The sequence below is a fragment of the Ostrea edulis genome, chromosome 2, assembly GCF_947568905.1.
Source record: "Ostrea edulis chromosome 2, xbOstEdul1.1, whole genome shotgun sequence".
Taxonomy (NCBI): Eukaryota; Metazoa; Mollusca; class Bivalvia; order Ostreida; family Ostreidae; genus Ostrea; species Ostrea edulis.
The window spans coordinates 96,354,531-96,377,806 of record NC_079165.1 but is presented as its reverse complement, the minus strand read 5'-3'; the positions used below and the strand labels follow the sequence as shown (position 1 = coordinate 96,377,806).

The 23,276-nt window shown below is 34.9% G+C and overlaps 1 protein-coding gene across 6 annotated transcripts in view; it reads left to right on the top strand.

Annotated features, from left to right (window-relative positions):
- Positions 1 to 23,276, top strand: part of LOC125678137 (uncharacterized) — a 50,413-nt gene that overhangs the window by 5,926 nt on the left and 21,211 nt on the right. Inside the window, exons 2-10 of one of the 6 annotated variants that reach the window (XM_056155669.1) lie at positions 2,209 to 7,438; positions 11,282 to 11,421; positions 18,505 to 18,601; positions 19,321 to 19,418; positions 19,680 to 19,764; positions 20,045 to 20,269; positions 20,777 to 20,869; positions 21,358 to 21,480; positions 21,725 to 21,802. In XM_056155669.1, the coding sequence (XP_056011644.1) occupies positions 11,327 to 11,421; positions 18,505 to 18,601; positions 19,321 to 19,418; positions 19,680 to 19,764; positions 20,045 to 20,269; positions 20,777 to 20,869; positions 21,358 to 21,480; positions 21,725 to 21,802 (894 nt within the window). In that variant the 5' untranslated portion in view covers positions 2,209 to 7,438; positions 11,282 to 11,326. Of the gene's footprint in view, positions 1 to 199; positions 7,439 to 9,936; positions 9,954 to 11,281; positions 11,422 to 18,504; positions 18,602 to 19,320; positions 19,419 to 19,679; positions 19,765 to 20,044; positions 20,270 to 20,776; positions 20,870 to 21,357; positions 21,481 to 21,724; positions 21,803 to 23,276 lie in introns of those variants that run through there. The other 5 variants (XM_056155671.1, XM_056155670.1, XM_056155672.1 and 2 more) reach the window with 5 other exon arrangements.

Sequence of the window (23,276 nt, the reverse complement as noted above, 5' to 3'; positions counted from 1 at the left end):
TGGCACAAAATATCGATGATTTCACTTGGAGCTCAAACCCTGGCATTCAAATAAGGAATAGATTAGTAAAGCCAAAATCCGCTCAGTTTGATCAGCAAAATGATTTATGTCATATGACGAGAGCAAGAAGTTGGCATAAAATTGCAAAAATGCCATTTCCAATGAAAATATCCACTAATTCAGGTGATTTTCCTTTCAGAAAACATACAGCGCATGTGTCGAGCAAATTCATATTCAAGTATGTTTTTCATCTAGAAATAATACACAATATATATCATTTTCATTTTGCTCGACAAATGCGTACATCTTTTTCTGAGCAATAATCTGTATGACATTTGACAGTTTTCAGGCTTATTTTGAAAAAAAGGGCGGGAAATGTCTTATTCATGATGTCATAATGCTATCCAATTAGGAATATCATTCTGATTTTGTTGACATAGTATACCTGGCATATATTTTACTTTCTTAAAACGCTGATTAAGGTTAATTCCAGACACATTTTATAGAAAGAAATTTTTTAGGCCTTTTTATGTATACAATCGTACTTTGTTCTTTTATTTGACTTTGGATTGTTTTATATTCGGCCACTAGGTAAGATGTGTAAGGTTATATAAATTTGTAGCACAGGTATTAGAAGCACATACTTTGCATAAAGGTTGCTTATGGCCAGATCGTGTGTCTTGACCCTGACTCAAGGTCATTGGTCTGGACTAAGTCAATTAGTATCATAATCAGGTCTGTAACAATGTAATGCAGGGATTGCAGAAGTTCATGTGAATGTGGCATTCAAATGATATAATCCATGCTACATATTTTTAATATGCCCCACTTTGGATTTACACAGTGGAGGCATTAGATCCATGAGGCCTAGTACTGTAGATACCCATAGTTTATTGACTCGGAGGATGTAGAAATTGACCTTTTGGTGTGTCCCTTTTCTATTGCTGAATGCCATTAGTCCTCCATGATTAAATTGTCAACTGAATTTACTTCATATCCCCATTTTAGATATGGGTTCAAAGGGAGCTTAAATTGAGCAGACCTTTAAAATTGAGATTGTGGAATATATGTCTCAGTGATCTAATAGGTTGGACTGGCAATCAAAAGGTTGCTGGCTTGTATCTCAGCATGGTCTGACGACACTTCATGTTACTTGTTGTGTCCTCTGCATGGCAAGACCCTTTGTCTCTGTTAGTCCACCTAGTCATTATGGGTACTGGTTTCAGGTGGGGGTGGAGTATATACAAATATTGTCCTTCTTGTGATGAAGGCTATGGAAAAATTTAACATTTAGATAAAATAAATTTGATAAACATACATGTATTCTCCTAATGGCATGTACAGCCTGGTTATCTGTGAAATTATGCTTTAGAACTAAGAACAGAAGAATAGACTATTGAAATAATGAGAGGGGTGTCCTCAAATCTGGAAATCAAAGAGCAAAAGCGACTGTCAATGTTTCTATATATAATTATGGCGAATTAATTATAACTGGAAAGAGTTGTTTTAGAAAGGAAATATAATCTTAAATCTGTTAACTGATAATATCTACACTTGATGTCTTCTGTATTTAAGTGCCCTGCAGGTGCATGCGTGGCTGTAAACCATGCCCATACTGTACTGACTGTACCTTCTGTCGCTGATAAAGATGCATATTGTATTGTAAAATCTTAGAGATGAGGAAAGGGATCGGGTGTACAGAAACAGACATTCTGGCTCATAGAATACAACAATACAACAGGATTCAGTTGGGGAGAGAAAATTCAAGCTGTTGAATTTTGCAATTTAACATGTGTGTATTTGTATATGACAAGTTAGAAGGGTGTCCTTGTAGAAACTTGTTACATGATGTGAATTTCAATATGTTGTGTTAATTACACAGTTAAGTGTATCTAAAATTCACATGCAAGGGTACTTTATATATTAAGCACATGCAGTCCAACTTGGTTTATACACTCTTAAGAAAGCAAAAGTCCAAGTTGGAGTTGTGATGTCATCATTAGCACACACATAGTGATATATATAGTCTTTGAGTTGCCTGTATATCAATTCCTTGAATGTCATTAGTAGATTACTTTGGGGTGTTGGATTTTGTTGTTGAAAAATGTGAACTGTTATGTTGATAATCATTTGCAGACTATATGTATTCATTAAAGTATATGAAATCAGTTTCCTCATTGGTTTGAACTTTTTTGTGTGTGTGTATAGGAAGGATGTGAAAAACTGCAAGTGATGGAATCCTGTTGAAGATTTGTATGATATGGCAACATGCACGAGGTGAGTTCTTTGGTATAGCTTGATGTTTTTAATTTTGTTTGATGTTTAGTGTTTGATTGTGTTGGTTTTACATGTTTTTGTAAATAACACAAATATTTTCTCTCTCTGAAAATCATGCAATCAAATTATCAACTTTTGTGTGCAGCATTGATGTAACATTGTTGTCTCTTTAGATATTTTTGTTTTGAATTTTAAATAATTTGAATGTATATGAACTTTATGAAGTTTACATTTATATAGTAAGTTACCTGTGAACATGGACATCTGGGGACCAGATAATGTTCATGGTTATTTTTTCTTGTGTTGATAAAAAAAAAAAAGACTAAAAGCGAATATCAGTGTACAACATGCAGTAGGAATACTTTTATTTAAAGTAGGTTTGCTACATACAATATGCATGCACCTGTATGAAAACATGTACTATGAACTAACTTTTATTTTGAACTACTTTTATTCACGAATCACTGATCGGAAATGTGTGGACAACAAGTATTATACACAAGAGAAGTGGGCCTACATGTATATATGCACCTTTTGCATCAATGGTTTGTGGCAACAAATATTTGTGAGACAGTAGTGTTCGCCATTCTTGTGGATTATATTTCTCGCATTGAAGCGATTTTAAATTTGTTTGATAGTAAATACAGGGATCGTGAAGGTGTATATACAGCAATAATGAACAATGAATATGTACAATATATTATACCAAGTCTTAGTTAGACTGTATTGCATTTGAATATAAAGGAAAAGGCGAGCTTTTACTTGTACTTTGAACTTCAAAGGAACGAGGATATGAACTTGAATGAGCACTGTGGAAATTGTGGGTAATGAGGGAAAGAAACAAGAGTTGTTCTTAATGATTTTCAAGAAAAGTATACAAAGGCCACTGACACATGTGCAATTATGTTGTTTGGTTTAATGCTGAAATTGGTAGGTCTGCTTATTAAAAGCTGCCTACTGTAATTAGATGGTTGAACCTGACAAGACTATTTGAGAGTGGAAATGATGTATGTATACTCAGTATAAGTATGTCTGCAACATGATAAGTTTGTTTAAAAAAAAAAAAAATTTCAAGATATATTGCATTCAAAATGTATTACTTCCAAAATGTATGGTTTCCATATTGCATTGCTCTCAAAATAACTTGTGATTTGAGAGTGTACAATAGACACATATATGTACACGATCAAAAATAGATAAATATATGCTTTCATATTATTTTAATGCCCATGATTTCCTCTCTTCACTATATGAATTTCTTTTCCTGATTTTCACATCCCTCTCCGTGCCCTATTGCATTTAAAATCTGATCCATTCATGAAGTAGCCTGCAGAGAGGTAAAAAAAATATATATATATCGTGATAAGGCTTAGCAGATGTAGTATTGTTTTTGGATGGATCATGAATATTCGCAAAGGTTTGAACATCCCTGTGTTAGCTTCTGTTTGGAATTTTTGGACTTCAAAATGTGTAAAATGATGCCCAGCACACCAGGTTGGTAGTATTTAAGTGGTCTTTTAATGACCTTGCTCTCTGTGTTTTAGGATCGTTTGAATCTCATTAGCTTACGAATGACCTACTTCTGGAGTTCTTTGTGTTTTCAAAACTCCAAGGCTTGCAGAATATATACTTATATATTTGGGAACTGATATCCCCATTGATCAATGTACATTCATGTTCACTAACTTTCTAAGTGGACACCATTATTATTAATCATGGATGGACTGCACAGTGTTCCAGATTATGTATGTAGATTTCCTGCCTTTTTTTTTCTTCTTTAAAGTGGCTAAAGATCACCATTTTTGTATAATGTTGGGCTTCAGAAAGTACGCATGGGCTGTATATGCATTGACCTTGATCAAATTAAATATTTTAATCATTATATCTCAGTGTTGCATATATACTAATATGAAAAAAGTTTGGTTGACACTTGTCGCCCATGGTACTATTTGAAAAATTTACATTTTGGACAGTTCTTTGAGGAAAATATGAGATGTCATAAACTTTATGGTACCGTAAGAATAAATAGAAATCAGTTTGAAATAAAATACATTTTTCTTTTCTTAGTTTTTCAAAATGTAAATGATCAAATTTTGAAGAATTCAAAAAAGGTTTGCGATTTAGGGATGAATATATGGCCATTATTGAACCTAATTCTCTCTCAGTTTTCCCTTTAATCTGATCTAATTGTGTTTATTTATATATCTTATTTTTATCTTGATTGAAGCTGAACTTGAAATCTTTTCATCAAGGAACATGATTTACATTCGTTGCAAATTGAGGGTGTAACATTTTCCTTTTAAATGCTAGTCTATCTCCAGTTTTACCTCCACATCTTATATAATTCTGATAGGGTACCTCTGTTAGAAACAGATTAGATAAGGATTCCATTTCCGTGGAAGCTGAAATCCTTCTGAACAGAGAATAAAAATCACTTGCTTTTCTAATCGAGCAGAAGATGAGATGTAAAACGTGTAAGTTTCAGGAAAAGGGTAGGGAGTCCTTGGGGCTGTCATACTATCTGCGATAATGATGGAAGATGAATGTCATAATGGGCATGAATTATGTCATGCTCGTTAATTCTTGTGACCTAGAGAGGTCATTGACCCGAGTCAGGCAATTTCTTGAAGGAGTTGTCTTCCCTTGGTGATGGTGCAACTGATATCACCACACCCATTCAGAGGCCCTGTGTTATCTCTGACTCTGTGTGGAGTGTTCCCTTCATCTCGGGGATTTGATTCTAGGTCAGAGATTTAGTAGGAATATCTGATAAATCAGAGATGCTTGTTGTTAGGATGCAGCCTTTTTACATTATTGTATCTATAATACAAATGTACTTGGGATTATCAAATAGCACTTATCAATTAGCAATTGACTTTTGTATCTAAATAAGCATTTGATTAATACTTCATTTTCACCATTTTGTAAGAATCAAATGTGTAAGCATGCCAACTTTTATTAATTGTAGATAAAATTTTGTTCAAACTATGGTCCCAAGTACCAGTGTATCAATTTGATATGCAATCATCCAATTGTGAAATAAATTTTTAAGTTAGTTCATATCATGACCTCTGGAATGCTTTTACATAGAATACATATGTTGGAAAAATGTTTAAACAAATATTCAGAAGGTTTTTGTTCTTCAAAACTATATACATGTATTCTGTCATGGTCTTCAGCTTTGTGTCAGAGGCTGCAGTTAAAGTAACCAGAAGATTTGTAATTTAATGTTAGGCTGACTCTTCTGTACTCACTCATGTGAGCATTTGGTCCATGGACCTCTTGTTACTGAGAAGTATAATTATTGCACTGGTAATCAACAGGAGAAAGATTTGTAATCCAAATAAAGTCTTTAAAGAAAAGAATCATTATCCAGATTGCCCAGAAAATCCTGTGGATAAATTATGTGCTCTTATTGATTAGTGAGTCATCAGTAATGTTAATATTGTCAACTTGATGCACATGCTTTCATTGAATGGAGTTCTCTGTGTTAGAGTTGACGGCAAAATGGACTTTAAAGATATTTTGTATTTAAATTATTCATTCTATACATTGCTTGTGGATGCCTTCTATGCTAGCAGAACAGTTCTGATATGTAGCAATTATTCTGTGCCAAGATTGTACCTTCACGATCACCATGCAGATTCAATTAATCTCCGGACATAATGAAAAAGAAACTCAGCTTGTGTCTTCAAGACATAAACAACCTAAATTACACGTCTCCACATGCCACAATGTCTTGTGAATGGAGAAAACATCGGCAACATTGGCTCTTGGAGACACCAGTACAACCATGATGTACTTTATGCTGACAGCTTTAAGGATCCTGGGGACACTGGCTGATGAAATCATTTGGCACTTACTACATGTTTATTATTCAAATCAAGTTTCCCCCTTGTTTCGACCAGCAACAGAGGGCAGTGTGTATTGATTTTCTGTGTGGTGTCGCCTCCTCCTTCTTTCATCGTTTTTTTCTGGTTTGGATGGAGGCTGAGTAACCAGACACTGGGTAAAGTGACTCAGATCTTATTGACAGATTTCATTAAGATGTTCCTTTGTCAATTAGTAGTCTGGTTTCAGTGCATGTTCCAGTGGGTCCTTGGAGAAAGTGAGAAAAAAGGAAACAATTTGTCTCATTGTGGAATGGGATGACCTATTTAGGATTTTGACCAAAATTTTTGTGTTTTTGTCAAGGCTATATGGTGAAGTTTTTCATCAGAATGGATGTAGCACTTGCACAAATATGGTACTGAAGAAAAAAAGTGAATTTCAATGTGGATTACATGAATCAACTGTTTCCTAAAAACGAAATACTGGAGTACTAGATTTGATATACATATGTTATTTGACATTGTACTGAGATTTCTCTCTGAACATGATAATGTGAAATGACAGTGTGATTGACAGTCTGTTAGAAATGTGTGCTGCCGTAGTCCTGGACCAACTACTGGTTTTGTTATGGTGCAAGTCTGACAAAGAAGGTACACCTGTCAAAAAAAGTGTCAACAGGTAAGTGCCCAGGCACCTGTGGAAGTTCCTAGAGAGATGATGTATTGACAGGTTGGCCTGCATTTGATGTTCATTGTTGGCTCGAACATATATACAAAGAACATGCATTATGGGGTTAAAAGGCTCAGAGTGTTGCAATTTGGCATTAGAATAAAGAGTGTAATTCCGAGTAATTAGCTCTATTTCCCCTGTGTATACACTTCTTGTCTCTGATTTAGTTGTTATCTGTTTAATTGCAATTTTGACTGTTGTTAAAAAGGAAATTCAATTTCTGTCCATTTTAAGAGAACATGTTGTGTTTTTTACACAAGCAGAATGTTTGACACAAATCAGTTGAACAGCTGATGCAGATCAAACCACATGTATATTTCACAAGGTGTTACCCCAAGTGAGGGCCCCAGCCAATCAGTCAGACTTTTATGATACACACAGAAAAATGAGTGTTTATGATATTTAATGGTTTCCTGTGCTCTTCATCCAAACAATTCCACAATTACAAAATGTGTGCAAGTTAGGAAAACATGGGGCATTGTCTAACAGTAAACAGTGCTGGTTCCTACACCTTCAAGAATGACTATTTTGTGTGGCAGCGTGTTGGAATTCACAGCAGTTGGAGTAATTGTTTCTAATGAGAAACTATGCCTGTGCAGAAGTAAGTGTTGTTTCATTGGGATGATCACTGTCGAAGGTCAAATAGAGTTTTCAAGAAAAATAGGTTTTTTTGGGGTTTTCTTTTTTCATGTGGTCAATTTAAGATCTTGGTGAAGGACTTTTAGAGGATCCATCTGCCAGAATGATGAATCTGCTATGGGGATTTGATTTTTCGATTTTGATGGAAAGCCACAAGCTAGGGATTATTTTGGATTTATAATATTGGAATTTATGAGGATTTTTTTTTTTATCTATTGATGGATGCAGTGTCAGAGTATTACGTTTTTCTCTGTAATCGTAAATTAAGGAGAGCTACAGGATACACATTGTTTCTTTCTACCCGGCAGGAAGAAAACCCAGGTGAAAAATTCAAAACAAGCTCAGCCATTACCAGTTGATGAAGTAAATTTTTGATAAGGATAATTTCAGTGCAGTGTTTCATCAAAGCATTCCAGATATTAATGTAATCATTGGTAAAGATGGAGTGAAAAATGTGTAGGGTACAAGTGTTGGTGATTATGATGCAAGTTAATTAGTCCAAGTTCACATGGTGTGATCATAAGGTGTGATTATAAAGAAGTTCACATGCTATTTTATGTCCACTGGAAATTTTATTATGTTTAATTTTGCTCTTGATACACTACTTACATTCTGATCAGAGATGTTTGATCATGCATACAAAATCACATTGGACAAAGAAATCTGACCTGTGAGACAGCAGTCTGTCTGGACCCTGCTTTGGATGAGTATTAACACATGCATATTGCAGATTGTATGTTAATTGGATATTGTCTGGCACTGGTATGTCATGGGATTTATATAGCTAATTCTAGGACAGGAACATTTGATGACACATTGTATTTGGTCCTTATGCAGGTGTGTAAATATACTCTCACAAATTTGAAGTTTCCCATTTGATTAGAAATGAAATAGATTAATACAGAGGGGGAATAATTCTGTGCTGATGTATCATACACTGTGTATTGTTCATTGATTAAGGCCATGCCTGATTATGTCTGTCTGATAAAGCTGTTAAATACTTTGTCTTCCGTTTCTCGAGCTGGGCCTCCCTTAGTGCTGCAGTTTCCTTTGTACAGGACAGGCAGACTAGGACACCCACATGGAATTCTGTTTTTTTTTTTAGGAAAACACCATTTTCTCCTCTTTACTGTTATCCATAATTAGATTCCATCCAGTGTTCATTATGCACCCAGTAAGATGGTGAAAAAGTCTGTAGTTGCTTTACATAGAATGCTGTGCAAGAGGCAATTGTTTTATTATTTTTACAAAATATCTTTGGCAGGTTTTCATGTTTTGATATATTGTACTATGTATGTAAGCTGGCAGAGAGGAGATAAAACACAACAGAGAGAGAGAGAGAGAGAAAGAGAGAGAGAGATGAAGATCATTGTAATATAAACATGTGGTAAACAAAAAGATCCTGCCTTAATACATCAAACCTTAACTTTTAGACGAAAGTGGTTCGACATCAAGACAGCATGGTTATAATAAAGCTACTTAAGAAGTGGCACAAGACTGTCGTGCATTGCATTAATTTCCATCCTCTTTTATTTGTAAACACAGCACAGATTTGTAACTGTTTCACTGCTGTGATCAATCATTTCTGAAGTACAATGGAAATTTTGGCAGCACTTTACATGGTAGGATGTTGACATAAAGTGTGAACTCTGAAACAGCAGACATTTGAGCATATGGGGCCCTAAGGGGGAACTATAGATTGTCAACATGACTGCCAAATGTTACAGAAAAAAATGATGTATATTGAAGTATTAAGTAGTTTAAATTCAATTTCTTTGAGAAGTGTCACAATACATTTGGTGAGCTTATTTTGCAATATTGTGTACAGCATACCAACCAGCAAGGGTTTGGTCACTGTGGCTCAGTATACTGTATTATTGTCTCTGATGAAAGATCAGCATGTTCTTCAGATGGGATTAAAGAACAAGATGAGGTCATGAACTGTTTGCGGAGCTAATATCCAAAAATACCAGCAGGGTAACCAGGCTACAGGAAATGTGGCGCAAAAAAGGTTGTCTCTAGGCCGTCAGCACTCAGTTGTGTGTATAATCTGGCTAATCCAAGCATGGTCTGGGGAATCGGAGGAAGCCTGGGGTGCCAGTCAGCACCTGAGAGAGGATGTGATTGTTTACTGTGTGCATGACTGACATGCATCTCACATGCTGGTTGTACACCTGACGTAGCAGAGATGAAGGGGAGAAATGTATCTGGTATTGCACCATATGTGTGATAAAATAAATGTTATAGCTGATTTGTTTAGATCTTATACAAACTTTGAAAGTTGTTTTTGTGTAGGTGCCACTGTAGTAATTCGGGGGGCGGGGGGGGGGGGGGGGATTGGAACCAATTAAAAATACTTTGATGATAGAGAAAAAAGGGTCTCCTTTGCTTTTTTTTAGGTTGTCCCTGGGACATTGTTGATGTGTCACTAAATACTTGTACTAGAATGGCAGAGGGAATCCCCAGCTTACAGATTGGTAGAAAATGGCTTTGGAATGAGAATATGGAGTCTTGTCTTTGTAAAATCTTCTTTGAATTATGTGTAGATCATTTTTTTCCCCTATACATGTAAGGCTTACTATTTTAATAGAAACTGAATAGATACAGTAATGCTGGGAACTATGTTGTCAAGTAACATCTGTGGAATCAAAGATATGTTCAGTTCTGATATGTCCTATTGATTTTGACTGAATTAAGAAGCAGCCCAGAGACATATATCATGTAAAGATGCCAGTGTGCTTATTGACACCAGAGTATGGTGGTGCACAGTAAGGGCAAATGGTGACTAATGCTGGAGATTGTACTCAGTAACTAATTCACCCTCATCATGTGAGCTACATGTAAACAAATAACATGACATAGTTAGCTGTTGCTGAGGGAAATAATACAATGTTGTCAACAGGGTGAAGAGGTTTTTCCTGGTTTGGGACTAACTCTGGATATTAGCTCTCAAGATGTTGCATTGGAAATATGTCTCTCAAGATGTTCTGTAAAAAAAAAAAAAAAACCCAACAAACAAACAAAACAAACAAACAAAGAAATGGATTTAGAGCAAAGTGGACTAACACTAGTAATACATGTAGATTCAACTTTAGGCAAGAGAAAAAGAATAGGTGTTTTTCCACCAAAGGATAAAAGCAAATGGTAACTTTTCAGAAAAAGATTTTATCGAAAAGTGATTCTGATTAACATGATTAAAAGGTTATCTGTATAGTTGCAATGGGAAAATGATTCCAAGCACTTGATCTAATCACTTTCATTTTGCACTTCTTTACTATTGAGATAGAACCCACCACTGTGTGCTGGATATATATGTGGAGTGTTAGGGTAGACACACACAAAAAATGATGCTAAGCTGTTTGTAATGGGATTGGACAAACTAAATCAAGTGTAAAAAGGGGAGAATGCTTTACTGGCTGAAATGCCCTCTGGAAACAATTTACTGGCAGTTGCACATTCTTATGTGAGCCTGTAATTTGAAGAGGAAATCCTTTATGCTTGAAATCTTAAAAGAGGAAGGAAATATGGTGTTCATTCTCTTACTCCAGAATGTATAAACCACATAATTTGTGAGAGGAATTTATTTGCAATTAATTGCAAATTAATTTCCCAAAATATTTCCAAACTCAGAAATTTCATGCCACTTTTATGTTTAATTGTTTGCTTCAATGCTTTTCTACAAAAACTGCTTGCTTTCTAATTATGTAATTGTACACTGTTGTTTTTACTTTTCACTACAATTCATGATATGAGAATTTTATTTGCTTATTTTATATGTTTTGTGTTTTCACCTTTATGTCTACAGACCAGACTTTTGATCACAATGAGATGTCCAATTTTGTAAGTTGTCATGGCCTTTGAGGTTCAGAACATATACAGCACTCCACAGATTCCGCGCAAACGGCCATGTTTACATCCCCGTCGAATGACGCTGATCGATCTCAGGTACACCTGCCTGTCTCTTAGTCCAACATCAAACTCTCCTGATGCCTGTGAGGAGATACACAGTTACCCGATGATCTTGATCATGTGAATGCTTTACCCTGAACACTCTTTTATACTTCTAGAATACTTCAAGTAGCTGACACGAGCATGATCTAATTCAATATAATTATTATACTTGGTTATGGTATCAGAGCAACAGCATTTATATTCAGTAAACATGTCTAGTATTTTGACAATATGGGATGCATAGATAATACACATGTGATAGTTTGATTGATTTCTTGCATCAAATCTATAAATAAAACCTTGGTTATTGTTCATTATGCTTAGATGCAGCTGTACAAAAATATTTTTGGATAATATTCTTTTTTCAGAAACTGATAGTGATAGGTAAGAGGGAGGGGGAGAGAGAAATTATGCAATTTGATCAGATAAAGGAATTTTTGAATAGGTCTTTTGTGATGAAAGAATCTGGCTTATCCCTCAATTCAATTTATATAAGTTTTGTCTGTATTGATATATTACGAGTCAGATATATTTAGGAACAGACCCCAAGTCTGAAACACCTACCTTTCTAAAGTAACATATACTCTTCACCATTCGGCTGTGATTTTATGAAACCATTGCCTGTGTGATACAGGTATATCTCTGTTAACTTTGTTTAGTTTTGAAATCCCTTTTAAAACAAGCATGAACATCTTTACGCGTTTGAGAGCTGGGTCTCTTACTAATGACAACACAAACCTAGACTTGCTGTTTCACCATTTCTGATTATTTGTTACAGTTATTTACTCAATTTTGTTGATTAATATTGAATTTGGATATTATATATATGAAGTTCAAAAGTGGATACATATATGCCTTCTCTGCAGAGAATTGACAGCAGATAAAGTTTTGCGGGAAATAAGTTACATGTTAAAAGCTAGTATGTTATGGGGGACTTCATGTTTGGTCAGTGAATAGTGGTATGGAATGTATAAACATTGGGTCAATCTGACTGGCAAACCAATGAAATCCTTTCCTATAAAAATTAGTAATACGATATAACAATTAATTAAAAGAGGTTCAAACCGGAGTTTTGTTGTAATGTCAATGGTGTATGGTAGTTTTCGTTCCTAGTGTAGCAGCGCTACATGTCACAGTTCAAGTGGTAATTTTCGCATCATTGTAAATACTTGTGAAACAATAATGTTAGCTGAACTTTGAGTTAAATGAGAGCACAAAACAATGCCAAGTAATTGCTGTAGTGTAAAGGAAATAAATTGAACACAAAGCTGACCCCGATTAAACTCGCCAACATTTGTTTTTAAAGATTCATTAACAGTTAAACCATTTGTCATTTAAGAAGCACAAGTGACACTTTTGCATAACTGAATGAAATGATTGTCAAAATTTTTATCAAACTATGCACTGTACCCACATTCAAACTACGGAATGTGGTATCTTGAATTCAGGCAAGTAGCATTGTTTTTCAAAGTGTGAGAAAGTTGTCGAAGAAGTTCAAAGTTGACTAAAATTCTTGACCACCAAAAAGTTTTTGCCCGATATTTAAATTCCTAAATTGGGTGGAGTGTAAGGTATTCATTAGCTAAAACTGTCTCAAATATTTTTTCCCAGGCTTCGATCTCTTAAATCATAGAGGGGGGGGGGGGGGGGGGGGGGGGTGTATTAGGTAGTATCAGGTAATAATCTGGGTCAAGCTTCTTTGCTATTCCAAAATTGGCATTTCTATTGTAGGCCTTAAGTTGGAACACCTTTTTAGCTCTCCTGAGCTGAAAGCTCAAGTGAGCTTTTCTGATCACCCGTATTCCGGCGTCCGTCCGTCCGTCTGTAAACTTTTCACATTTTCAACTTCTTCTCAACAACCACTGGGCCAATTTCAACCAAAGTTGGCACAAAACATCCTTAGGTAAAGGGAATTCTAAATTGTTAAAATAAAGGGCCAGGCCACCTTCCAAGGGGAGATAATCAAGAAAAGGTAAAAATAGGGTAGGGTCATTAAAAAATCTTCTTCTCAAGAACCACTGAGCCAGAAAAGCTGAGATTTATATGAAAGCTTCCTTATATAATGCAGATTCTAAATTGTTAAAATCATGGCCCCCGGGGGGTCGGATGGGTCACAATAGGGGATCAAAGTTTTACATACAAATATATAGGGAAAATCTTTAAAAATCTTCTTCTCAAGAACCACTGAGCCAGAAAAGCTGAGATTTATATGAAAGCTTCCTTATATAATGCAGATTCTAAATTGTTAAAATCATGGCCCCCGGGGGGTCGGATGGGTCACAATAGGGGATCAAAGTTTTACATACAAATATATAGGGAAAATCTTTAAAAATCTTCTTCTCAAGAACCACTGAGCCAGAAAAGCTGAGATTTATATGAAAGCTTCCTGATATAGTACAGATTCTAAATTGTTAAAATCATGGCCGCCGGGGATCGGATGGGGCCACAATAGGGGGTCAAAGTTTTTTTGTTTTTTGTTTGTTTTTTTTTTTTTTCGGTTTTTTTTTTTTTTTTTTTTGATATAGTGCAGATTCAAGTTTGTTAAAATCATGGACCCCGGGGATTGGATGGGGCCTCAAGGGGGGCATCAAAGTTTTACATACAAATTTATAGGAAAAATCTTTTAAAATCTTCTTCTCAAGAACCACTGAGCCAGAAAAGCTGAGGTTTATATGAAAGCTTCCTGATATAGTGCATATTCTAAATTGTTAAGATCATGGCCCCCGGGGGTCGGATGGGGCCACAATAGGGGGTCAAAGTTTTACATACAAATATATAGGAAAAATCTTTAAAAATCTTCTTCCCAGAACCACTAAGCCAGAAAAGCTGAGGTTTATATGAAAGCTTTCTGATATAGTGCAGATTCAGGTTTGTTAAAATCATGCCCCCCTGGGGTAGGATGGGGCCACAATAGGGGATCAAAGTTTTACATACAAATATATAGGGAAAATCTTTAAAAATCTTCTTCTCAAGAACCATTGGCCAAAGAAGTTCACATTTACATGAAAGCTTTCTGACATAGTGTAGATTCAAGTTTGCAAAAACCATGGCCTCCAGGGGTAGGTTTGGGGCCATAATAGGGACTACGGTTTTACATGCAAATAGATATGGAAAATCTTCTGATATGGACCAAGGTGACTCAGGTGAGCGATGTGGCCCATGGTCCTCTTGTTTGAATTTAAGCTCAATTTTGCAAAGATATTGCCTGAAATGAATATAACGTGGTTTTAGTTAACGACAAGTTCTCTCTTCTGACCTGAGATTCTCGCATTACTTTTTTGTAATTGATTTTTAAGCTGAACTAAACTCATTAAACTATATTTGGAGTTTTTCCTGATATTTCTTTTGCCAAGTTCACTGAGCTGATTTGAAATAATATTGTTAAACTCTACTGCCGTTATCTCGCATCCGTTCTGGACGGGGACAAGTATCACCGCCTATTGGGAAACAGGGCAATGCTACTCGCTACTATCTCTTATTCTTTAGGAAGTGTGATTTTTACTTTGAAGGAGAATTTATAATATGTTTGTAGAGCATGTTAATTTAGCAACAATGTTTTAAATTTGACCTCTTTACACTTCATATTTGTATTTGATTTATATGAATATACTTATTTTTATCAGTTGATGTCAACACAATATAAGCAACACAAATCAATCATTACACATTGAATTGATGAACACTTTTTGAACAATATAGATCTGTAAAGTTTAATACTAGTAGTTTGCAAGTAAATAATGATGTTTTTTCCCTTGTTATAAAGATGTAAAAATTTGTCATGTAGAAATTTAAGAGTTTAAAAGAACCATGTAGGAGTATTGTCAGATTTAAGAATTACACATAAGTCCTGCCTCAAAATTTAACATTAAAAAGTGGGAGTTATCAAATTTGTGAATTTTTGCCTAAGAAACAAAATTTTGGTTTAATTAGTATAGATGTTTTCAAGGATCAGTGTTCTGCTTGAGAAAACATATCAACACTAGAGTCTGTAGACATTTTTAGGAATCGATGTTCTGTTTAAGAATATTCAACCAAATTCATGAATTCACAACATCTAAATTAGTTCCAAGTCTCTACTATATGTACTTAATAGGAATTACAAAACTGAAAAACATGTTTTGGGGGTATGAATATTGACAACATTGTAAACGTATTATATTTGGCGGAAATCGTTTTTTCAACAAGTTAGCGTAGATTTGATTTAGCGCATTCCTGAATTTTTTTAAACATCTAGATTTACGGATGGCATTTAGCGATGTACTTGATTTAGTGGAAGCTGCGTTCCGCCAAAGGCGCTAAATAGAATACACAGCCAAATGTAATACATTGACAGTATCTTAGATGAAATGGAAATGTTAAATTGTACAGATTCACTACAAATTATAGTCCTCTCCAAACCCTTTTTAAATTTGAATTGACAAAGTATTTTAAAAGGACAGGGATAAGGAATTGGAATATTATCTGGGATGTCGATGCAGTCCCTACACAGTGACAGTTGTACTCCAAGCGAAGGAGCTACTTTCTTAAAATTGTCTGATGCATACACTGATAATAAAATAGCTACAAGAATTGCTAGCCATACATGTTATATAATTGATTGTATGAAGGGATCAATACTATTCATATTATGTGGCATAGCTGATAAATAAACTTGGCAATTTTGTAATACAGGTTAAAAATAGCGTCTAGAAAATTATAATAGGATGGGTATGATGCAGCATGCATTTCAGAAACACTCTAACAATGATGTGTACAGTGATTTGCAGTTATTGCTTTTCTTTTTGTTTTTCATCCTTTCAAAGCACTAATAGGCTGCATGCTTAGCAAGAAGAATGATGCATGTATTTGGATATTTTTGTACACTGTATTCCCAATTTACAGTACTGCTGTTACAAGTAAATTTGTATTGTATTGATTGTTATTTCAGAAGAGAATCTTGTATATTTTTCATTGCTGCCCCCCCCCCCCCCCCCCCCCCCCCACCACCAATAAAAAAAATGGATAGAAAAGTGCCTCACTAAAGCAAAGTTTTTTTCCTTCAAATTGTTTGATTGATTATGTATCTTCATTGGCCAAAATATACTTTTCTGATGAAATATAACTGAAATTCATATTCACATTTGCATGAAAGCTTTCTGACATAGGCCAAGTACAGATTAAAGTTTGTTAAAATCATGACCCCTGGGGGTTGGATGGGGCCACAATAGGGGATCAAAGTTTTACATACAAATATACAGAGAAAATCTTCAAAACTCCTCTTTCTCAAGAACCATTGGACCAAAGAAGAGTAAATTTACATGAAAGCTTATTCCTGACATAATGCAGATTCAAGTTTGCAAAAATCATGGCCCCCAGGGGTAGGTTGAGGTCACAATAAAGATAAAAGTTTTACATATGAATATATAGGGAAAATCTTTAAATATGGGCCAAGGTGACTCAGGTGAACGATGTTGCCCATGGACCTCTTGTAATGCCTTAATATCATACATGTGTGTGGTCAGAATATATCAAAAAATAGATTATATATATATATATATATATATATATATATATATATATATAAAGCACTATAATCCAACAACACTCAACATCCAAAGTGTCAGATCTAATAGCAGTTACGAGGTCAAATAAAAAAGGATATTAAAAGCATTAAAAATGACCAATGACATGAACAACAGTGAATTGTAAAATTTTCAGGACAACCTGTCCCTTCTTCAGGACGATAGAATATTTACATAGAAAAGTAAGGAAACTAAAACTACAACTAAACTACAAAAGCTTATAACAAACAAAATGTCTACATATTAGAATTATTGAGTGTAATATGTGGCAATAGAAGAGTTTGTTCCTATTGAGCGTCAAGACAGATCTGAACTGACTCGTCCTATGCTGGATCAAGTCAAAATATATATAAAAATATAATATGATGTAAACAAAATATAAATATAATATATATATATATATATATATATATATATATATATATATATAAATTTGATGATAATCCATTATGATTTTGCCACCCATTAACCTTTACTATAGACATGAGACTAGCTGGGGAAAGTGATCTCTAACTAGACAGAAAAGTTAAGATGTTTTTCATGCCAGAAAATCTACTGCTGATGCATGAGCCCTCATCATTTATGGATTAAAGCAACATTAACTCAGATTTTATTCAGGGAATTCAGGAAACATTTCAAATGAGTGACGGCAGGGAATCCAAGCCTCTTTGGATTGTGTTCCAAAACATGACTATTGATAAGCAGTACTGCATGAAAGTGATGTGTTCTTCCATCAAACTTGTCAGGAGCATTACAATTCCCTCCAATAAAAGAAATTTTTGGAAATGTTTACAATGTAGGGGTTTTTGACCTTGGCTTCTATTTCTTTCTTCCTCTGAACATCTGGGGTTTTTCAACCTGGTTCCTAGGGAACAGTACAGAAGACAAAATGGCTTAGTACATCTTGACTAGGACTTGGGCAGAGATTTCATCAACACAAGTTTATGTAACATTGTGTGTTTATCTTCAAGATATATACATATGTAGGTTTTTTTTTATCTTAGCAATGGAAGTTGATATGTTTGTAGGAAGGTTGGTTAAATGATCTTAGCCAGATGTAAAATTCTCCAAGTATTACCCTTGTATCTGTAGGAAGTCTTTTATAATCTCCAGAAACAATTATCAGGTTGATAAATGTTGTCACTGAGAAATATATCAGAAGTAGTATTTTATTTTAAATAGAAAAACAGCTGTTTAAATTTGCAAAACACTGATAGATACATTTTGCTACCAGAAATATTTCCTATTCATTGTCAGGGACTGTTATTGATTAAGTGAACTGAATTGAGTTAAATTTTCACCAATGAAATACACTAATATTACAAGTTTGCTGAATAATGGAAAGGAAAAAATAGCCATAGCAAGTGTAAGTTTGCAGAGGAATGTTAGTTACGTGGGTCATTTCCCAGAGAGAGGTAAACGTGTGTGAATGTCTATGTAATGTTACTGTACAGGGGTAGGACCGAGCTCATGGGGCATTTAATGTGTATATGATGCATGACTTTCCATGTTTCAGAAATGTACGAGTAGACGAAGATGACAACCAACCCTACAGAAAATGCAGCACGGCCACAATTCGATCGGAAGGCACTGGGACACAGTATTACTCCAAGGTAATTGGCCTGTATTATTTCAGTACTTGAAAGTATATCATCAAAAGTGATATTGCTTAGTACATCAACAGCATTTTATAAAAATTGAAAACTTATCATCATTTGAGTACCTTCCTTGATATTGGCATTAAATTCATTATGAGTGAAGCTTGTAGAGAAAATGAAGTGATTTTCAAGTAGTTCATTACATTCTGATTGAACTCTGTACTGAAAAAAGTCAAACGTAAATTTCATGGAGACCCATTACTCCTTGAACCAGCTTTGAATTGGCAAATGTTTTGGGTGTTTACCAAGCATTCCATCACATGTTACATGAGTATTTGAAAGAAGTGAAAATAAAATAAAACATGCAACAGCTTTATATATTCCAAGAAAGACAGACAGTGCTCAAACAGCCAAGTTTGTCCTCTTCAACATGTCAGATGTAATTGTGCTTAATTGATCAATAAAGGATTTAGGCACTTGGGGTAAAATGGATCTCTGTGACACAAAAAGCATGCGTATTAGATAATAGAGCTCCACATTGAATTACGTCAGAAACATCTTAGATATTTTATGAACTGATCATTTGTTTGTTTACTGACAAATGGTATTGATTGAATATTTTTTATACACAGGTGTAGTTTGAAGTAACAGGAATAAATCTCAAACATGAGTTGTGATTTTAGGAAGCAGGGATGGTCAGTAATTCTGAAATAAATTTTCTCTGTTTCATTCAGCATGGTGGAATACAGCACATGTATGACAGCTCTGACACAGCCAGTCTGGATTCCTTCAAGAGTAACTCCTCTTGTATGAGGATCAGAAGGGTGTCCAGGTAACTTTCATTTTGTTTTTTAAATTCCTATCTGAAAAATATTATCAAGTACATGGTATGTTTTCAGTTTTGAAAGGTCTTCAAATAGTTATTATTTCCTCATTATTTCTTTATTTCCAGTTCATTTTTGATTCACATAGATTTATGTTGATTTCTCATGAGTATTGAAGTGAATGAAATCTTGTGATAACTCCATATTCAGGAATGATCAAAACAATAAAGAACAGAGATTATTGCTGTAAAATGTTTGTCTTTTTACAGTTCATTCGAAGGATCCACGAGGTTCCCAAGGCTTCAGGAGTGTGCTCATTTCCATTATGACGTTGTAGAACTTCCTGGTTTTCAGGTAAATGAAGTTGCTGTTTTTCTTCATGTTAACAAAATCAGCTCTATTGCATTGAATTTAAATCATTTTGATTGCAATCTGAGGCAATGTCTCAATTTTCTGTTTATTGCTCACTAGGTAGCAATTTGAACTAAATATATAGTGGAAGATGCTTATCTGTTAGTGTGCATGTAATTTCATGTTTAAATCGAGTGCAATATATTGCATCTGCTCATAAAAACCAGCTGACATGCCTAATTAAGTTTATGCAGGTGTATAAAGATGTTTTCTCTTCCAACAGGTTTGTTTGTGTGATGAAGAGCAGGAGAATTTTCATCATGTCAGTGGGGAGGAGGAGGGGGGTGCCTTCCTTGTTAAGATCACCTGTGGTAACAAGTGCTGGATGGTTAAGAGGACGCTCAGAAACTTCTGCATGTTGGATAGACAACTGCACAAGTGTATATTCGATCGCAAGTTTAGTAGGTTATTTGACCTACAGAAGTCAGACGAAGGAAAAAGTCCTAAGGTATAGAATCTGTTTACCAAAACAAGAACAAACAAACAAAAAAAAAAACAAAAGAAAGGAAGTGTTCAACACATAATTATTAGGGCCCTGCATCAAAGATGTACATGCCCATAAATTCAACATTTCCATCCATCATTGTGATATAATATATCTAGGAATTTTAAAAACAGTCATCATGTTTTGCATATGAATACTTGGTGGCTAGGGGAAGACCACTATACATTTTGAGGTCAATTTGTTACGGGTCAAGGTTGCAATGCATTGAAAACTAGAAGTATTGGACATGTCTACATACCAGTTTTCTAATTTTTCATGTATTAACATTTTCTGTATATTAATGCATCCAAGAGCTGTGTTTAAATGTTTTTTATGTAAATGCATTTTGATGTTCTTTGGTTAACATCAATTAAACATTTTGTGTACAAATTAATTGGTTTTACATTTATGGATTACCTATGTCAGGAGACAGAATGAGAAGGTTTGTGATAGATCATTGTTTTTTTGTAGGAAATGGAACTTTTTCTTCAATCCTACCTGAAGAGATTTTCAGATATTGCTGGTAGTATGATCAACTGTGGCTCAGTTCTCAACTGGTTTGAGGTGTGTGGTACATTTTGTTATGGATTATTTTTACAGCAACTTAAAATTGATTCCGTGAAATGAATTTTATCCTGACCTAAGATCCTTTGGTCAAGGTCAAAAAGTCGCAGTGATCAGTGGCATAAAAATCCTGTCCAGACCATGAACAAAACTTTTTGAACAAGGGTCATATGAACAAGGCCAGATTGACAGTAGAACACAGCAGGTACTACTATCATTGTGTTCAGGAAAAGTTGGAGAGAGGGGGGGGGGGGGGGTAGTGTACATATGCTACACCAAAAAATACTAGCGTCTTATAAAGGAATTATTATTGAAGCTACTATATGTCTCATCCCTCATATATGTATTGGAAAGTGAGTATTTAAGATGGCATTTCAAATTTGGTTGACAGCAATTATCAGAGAAAAAAGTGGACCCTTTTCATTCAGAGAGTGTAGTGAAGACTTTGAAGTGATTTATGAGGTTTGTGATCCCTTTCTCTTTTTCAGATTGACAATCGAGGAAATCGTTTACTCGTTGTGGATGATTCAGGGATCAATACTCCAGCCATTGCTGCAGCTCATGCAGTAAAGCGATATACTTCACAAGCCATTGATGAGATATCATTAGAGGTAAATTATACCGGCTTTTCTTTCATGATAAAAGAATCAATTGCAATGCATTAAAAAATTACAGAATGATTCATCAAACATCTAAGATATGATATATTAATATTGATGCACATTTTAAATTTTCATGGTCTGTAGATAAATGCCCATATGAGATGCAATCAATATTTAGACATTAGATTATTATAACAGCGCTTTGTTGTGATGTTTGATTTGTTTATGATATGTATTAAAATGTGTGTTAAAGGTTGGAGATATTGTGTCTGTGATTGATATGCCCTCCACAGACGACACTATTTGGTGGAGAGGGAAAAGAGGATTTGAGGTAAGTCAGTCTATGGCAGAAGAAGACATGCTGTCATATTAAACGTTTATTAGCATGCATAAGTCTGCAATTCTCACACCTCAAATCATAACATAATCAAGCCAATTTAGGGGATTTTAGTCACCAGTTTGGTGTCTATTTTCAGGCTTAGGTATGAATTAATCAGTACTTCTACATGTTGACGTCTAATGCACAAAATTTCGTATTGTAAGAATCATTTATTTCATCACAAATATCCACTATGACATTGTTACTAAACACACCAAAAACAAAACTTGATGAGGTTTTACGTATCTGACAAGCGCCCTTCAAGTGTTACATTTTTAAATCAATAGATATCTACTCTAGTGTTTTATTTTAATAGATATCTTTACTAGTGTTACATTTCAATAGATATCTTAAAATTGTTGCTGTTTATAGAATGAAATTTACATTCTAAATCTACCGGAATCAGTGAGTGTAAAAACCACTCAAGTACCCTCAACAACTCATCACCTATTAGCCCCACATATCTCGCATATACTCATTATTGATAGCCTCAAAAGAAAGTAATGTCGGTAATAAAGTAAAATATACTGACATGCGAAAGAAAGCAACCCCAATTAAATATCGGCATAAAAATTCTTAGTGTAATGATTTATTGTTTGCAATCCTAAATTGCATGGTAGTATGCACATTCCTAAGAAATTCATGCCTGATTGAACTCGGTCACACTACAGGTTCTTGTGTCTGAGACATCAATTCACTCCCTGATTAGCACGAGCATGGATTCACACAACAGCATTTCGTGCATCTCAGACCTCTTGTGTCATAGCAGGTGTGGCACGATAAAGATCCCTCCCTGCTCAAAGGCTGTAAGCACCGAGCAAAGGCCTAAATTTTGCAGCTCTTCACCGGCAATGGTGACATTTTCATATGAGTGAAATATTCTCTGGCAGGACGTTAAACAATACACAATCAATCCTTCAGGTATCTGATAAGAATAGTCTGATATTGAATCAATTCTCATATGTGTAAAGGATGCCAAGGCTACGTAATGATGCACGCAACAGGGCTAGAGATGCCCATAACGCTGGGGCAAGAGCTCTGAATGTCCACAAAAGCACAATATTTGTTTCTACAAATACATTAGGCTGACTGGTACAACTATCAACTGCCCTCAAACAGGCTAACTGAAGTTTAGAATACCTTATCAGGTCCATTTCATGTTGCAGCACTTGCACAACTGCTTTAGAACTGCACAAAATACTGCAAATGAGACACCTCTTCAGCCGTGACATTTCTTGCCAAAGTGAAAATGGTTTATTCTAAATTCACTGTGTTATCCAATAGAAATGATATATATTGCCTATTAGTTGTGAAAATAAATCGATATATTTGAATTAATACTGAAAATTAGAGGCTGTGTTTCTGTTTCATGTCAGTAATATGTTAGGATTTGAAATTTACATAGATATATGTACATGTAACTATG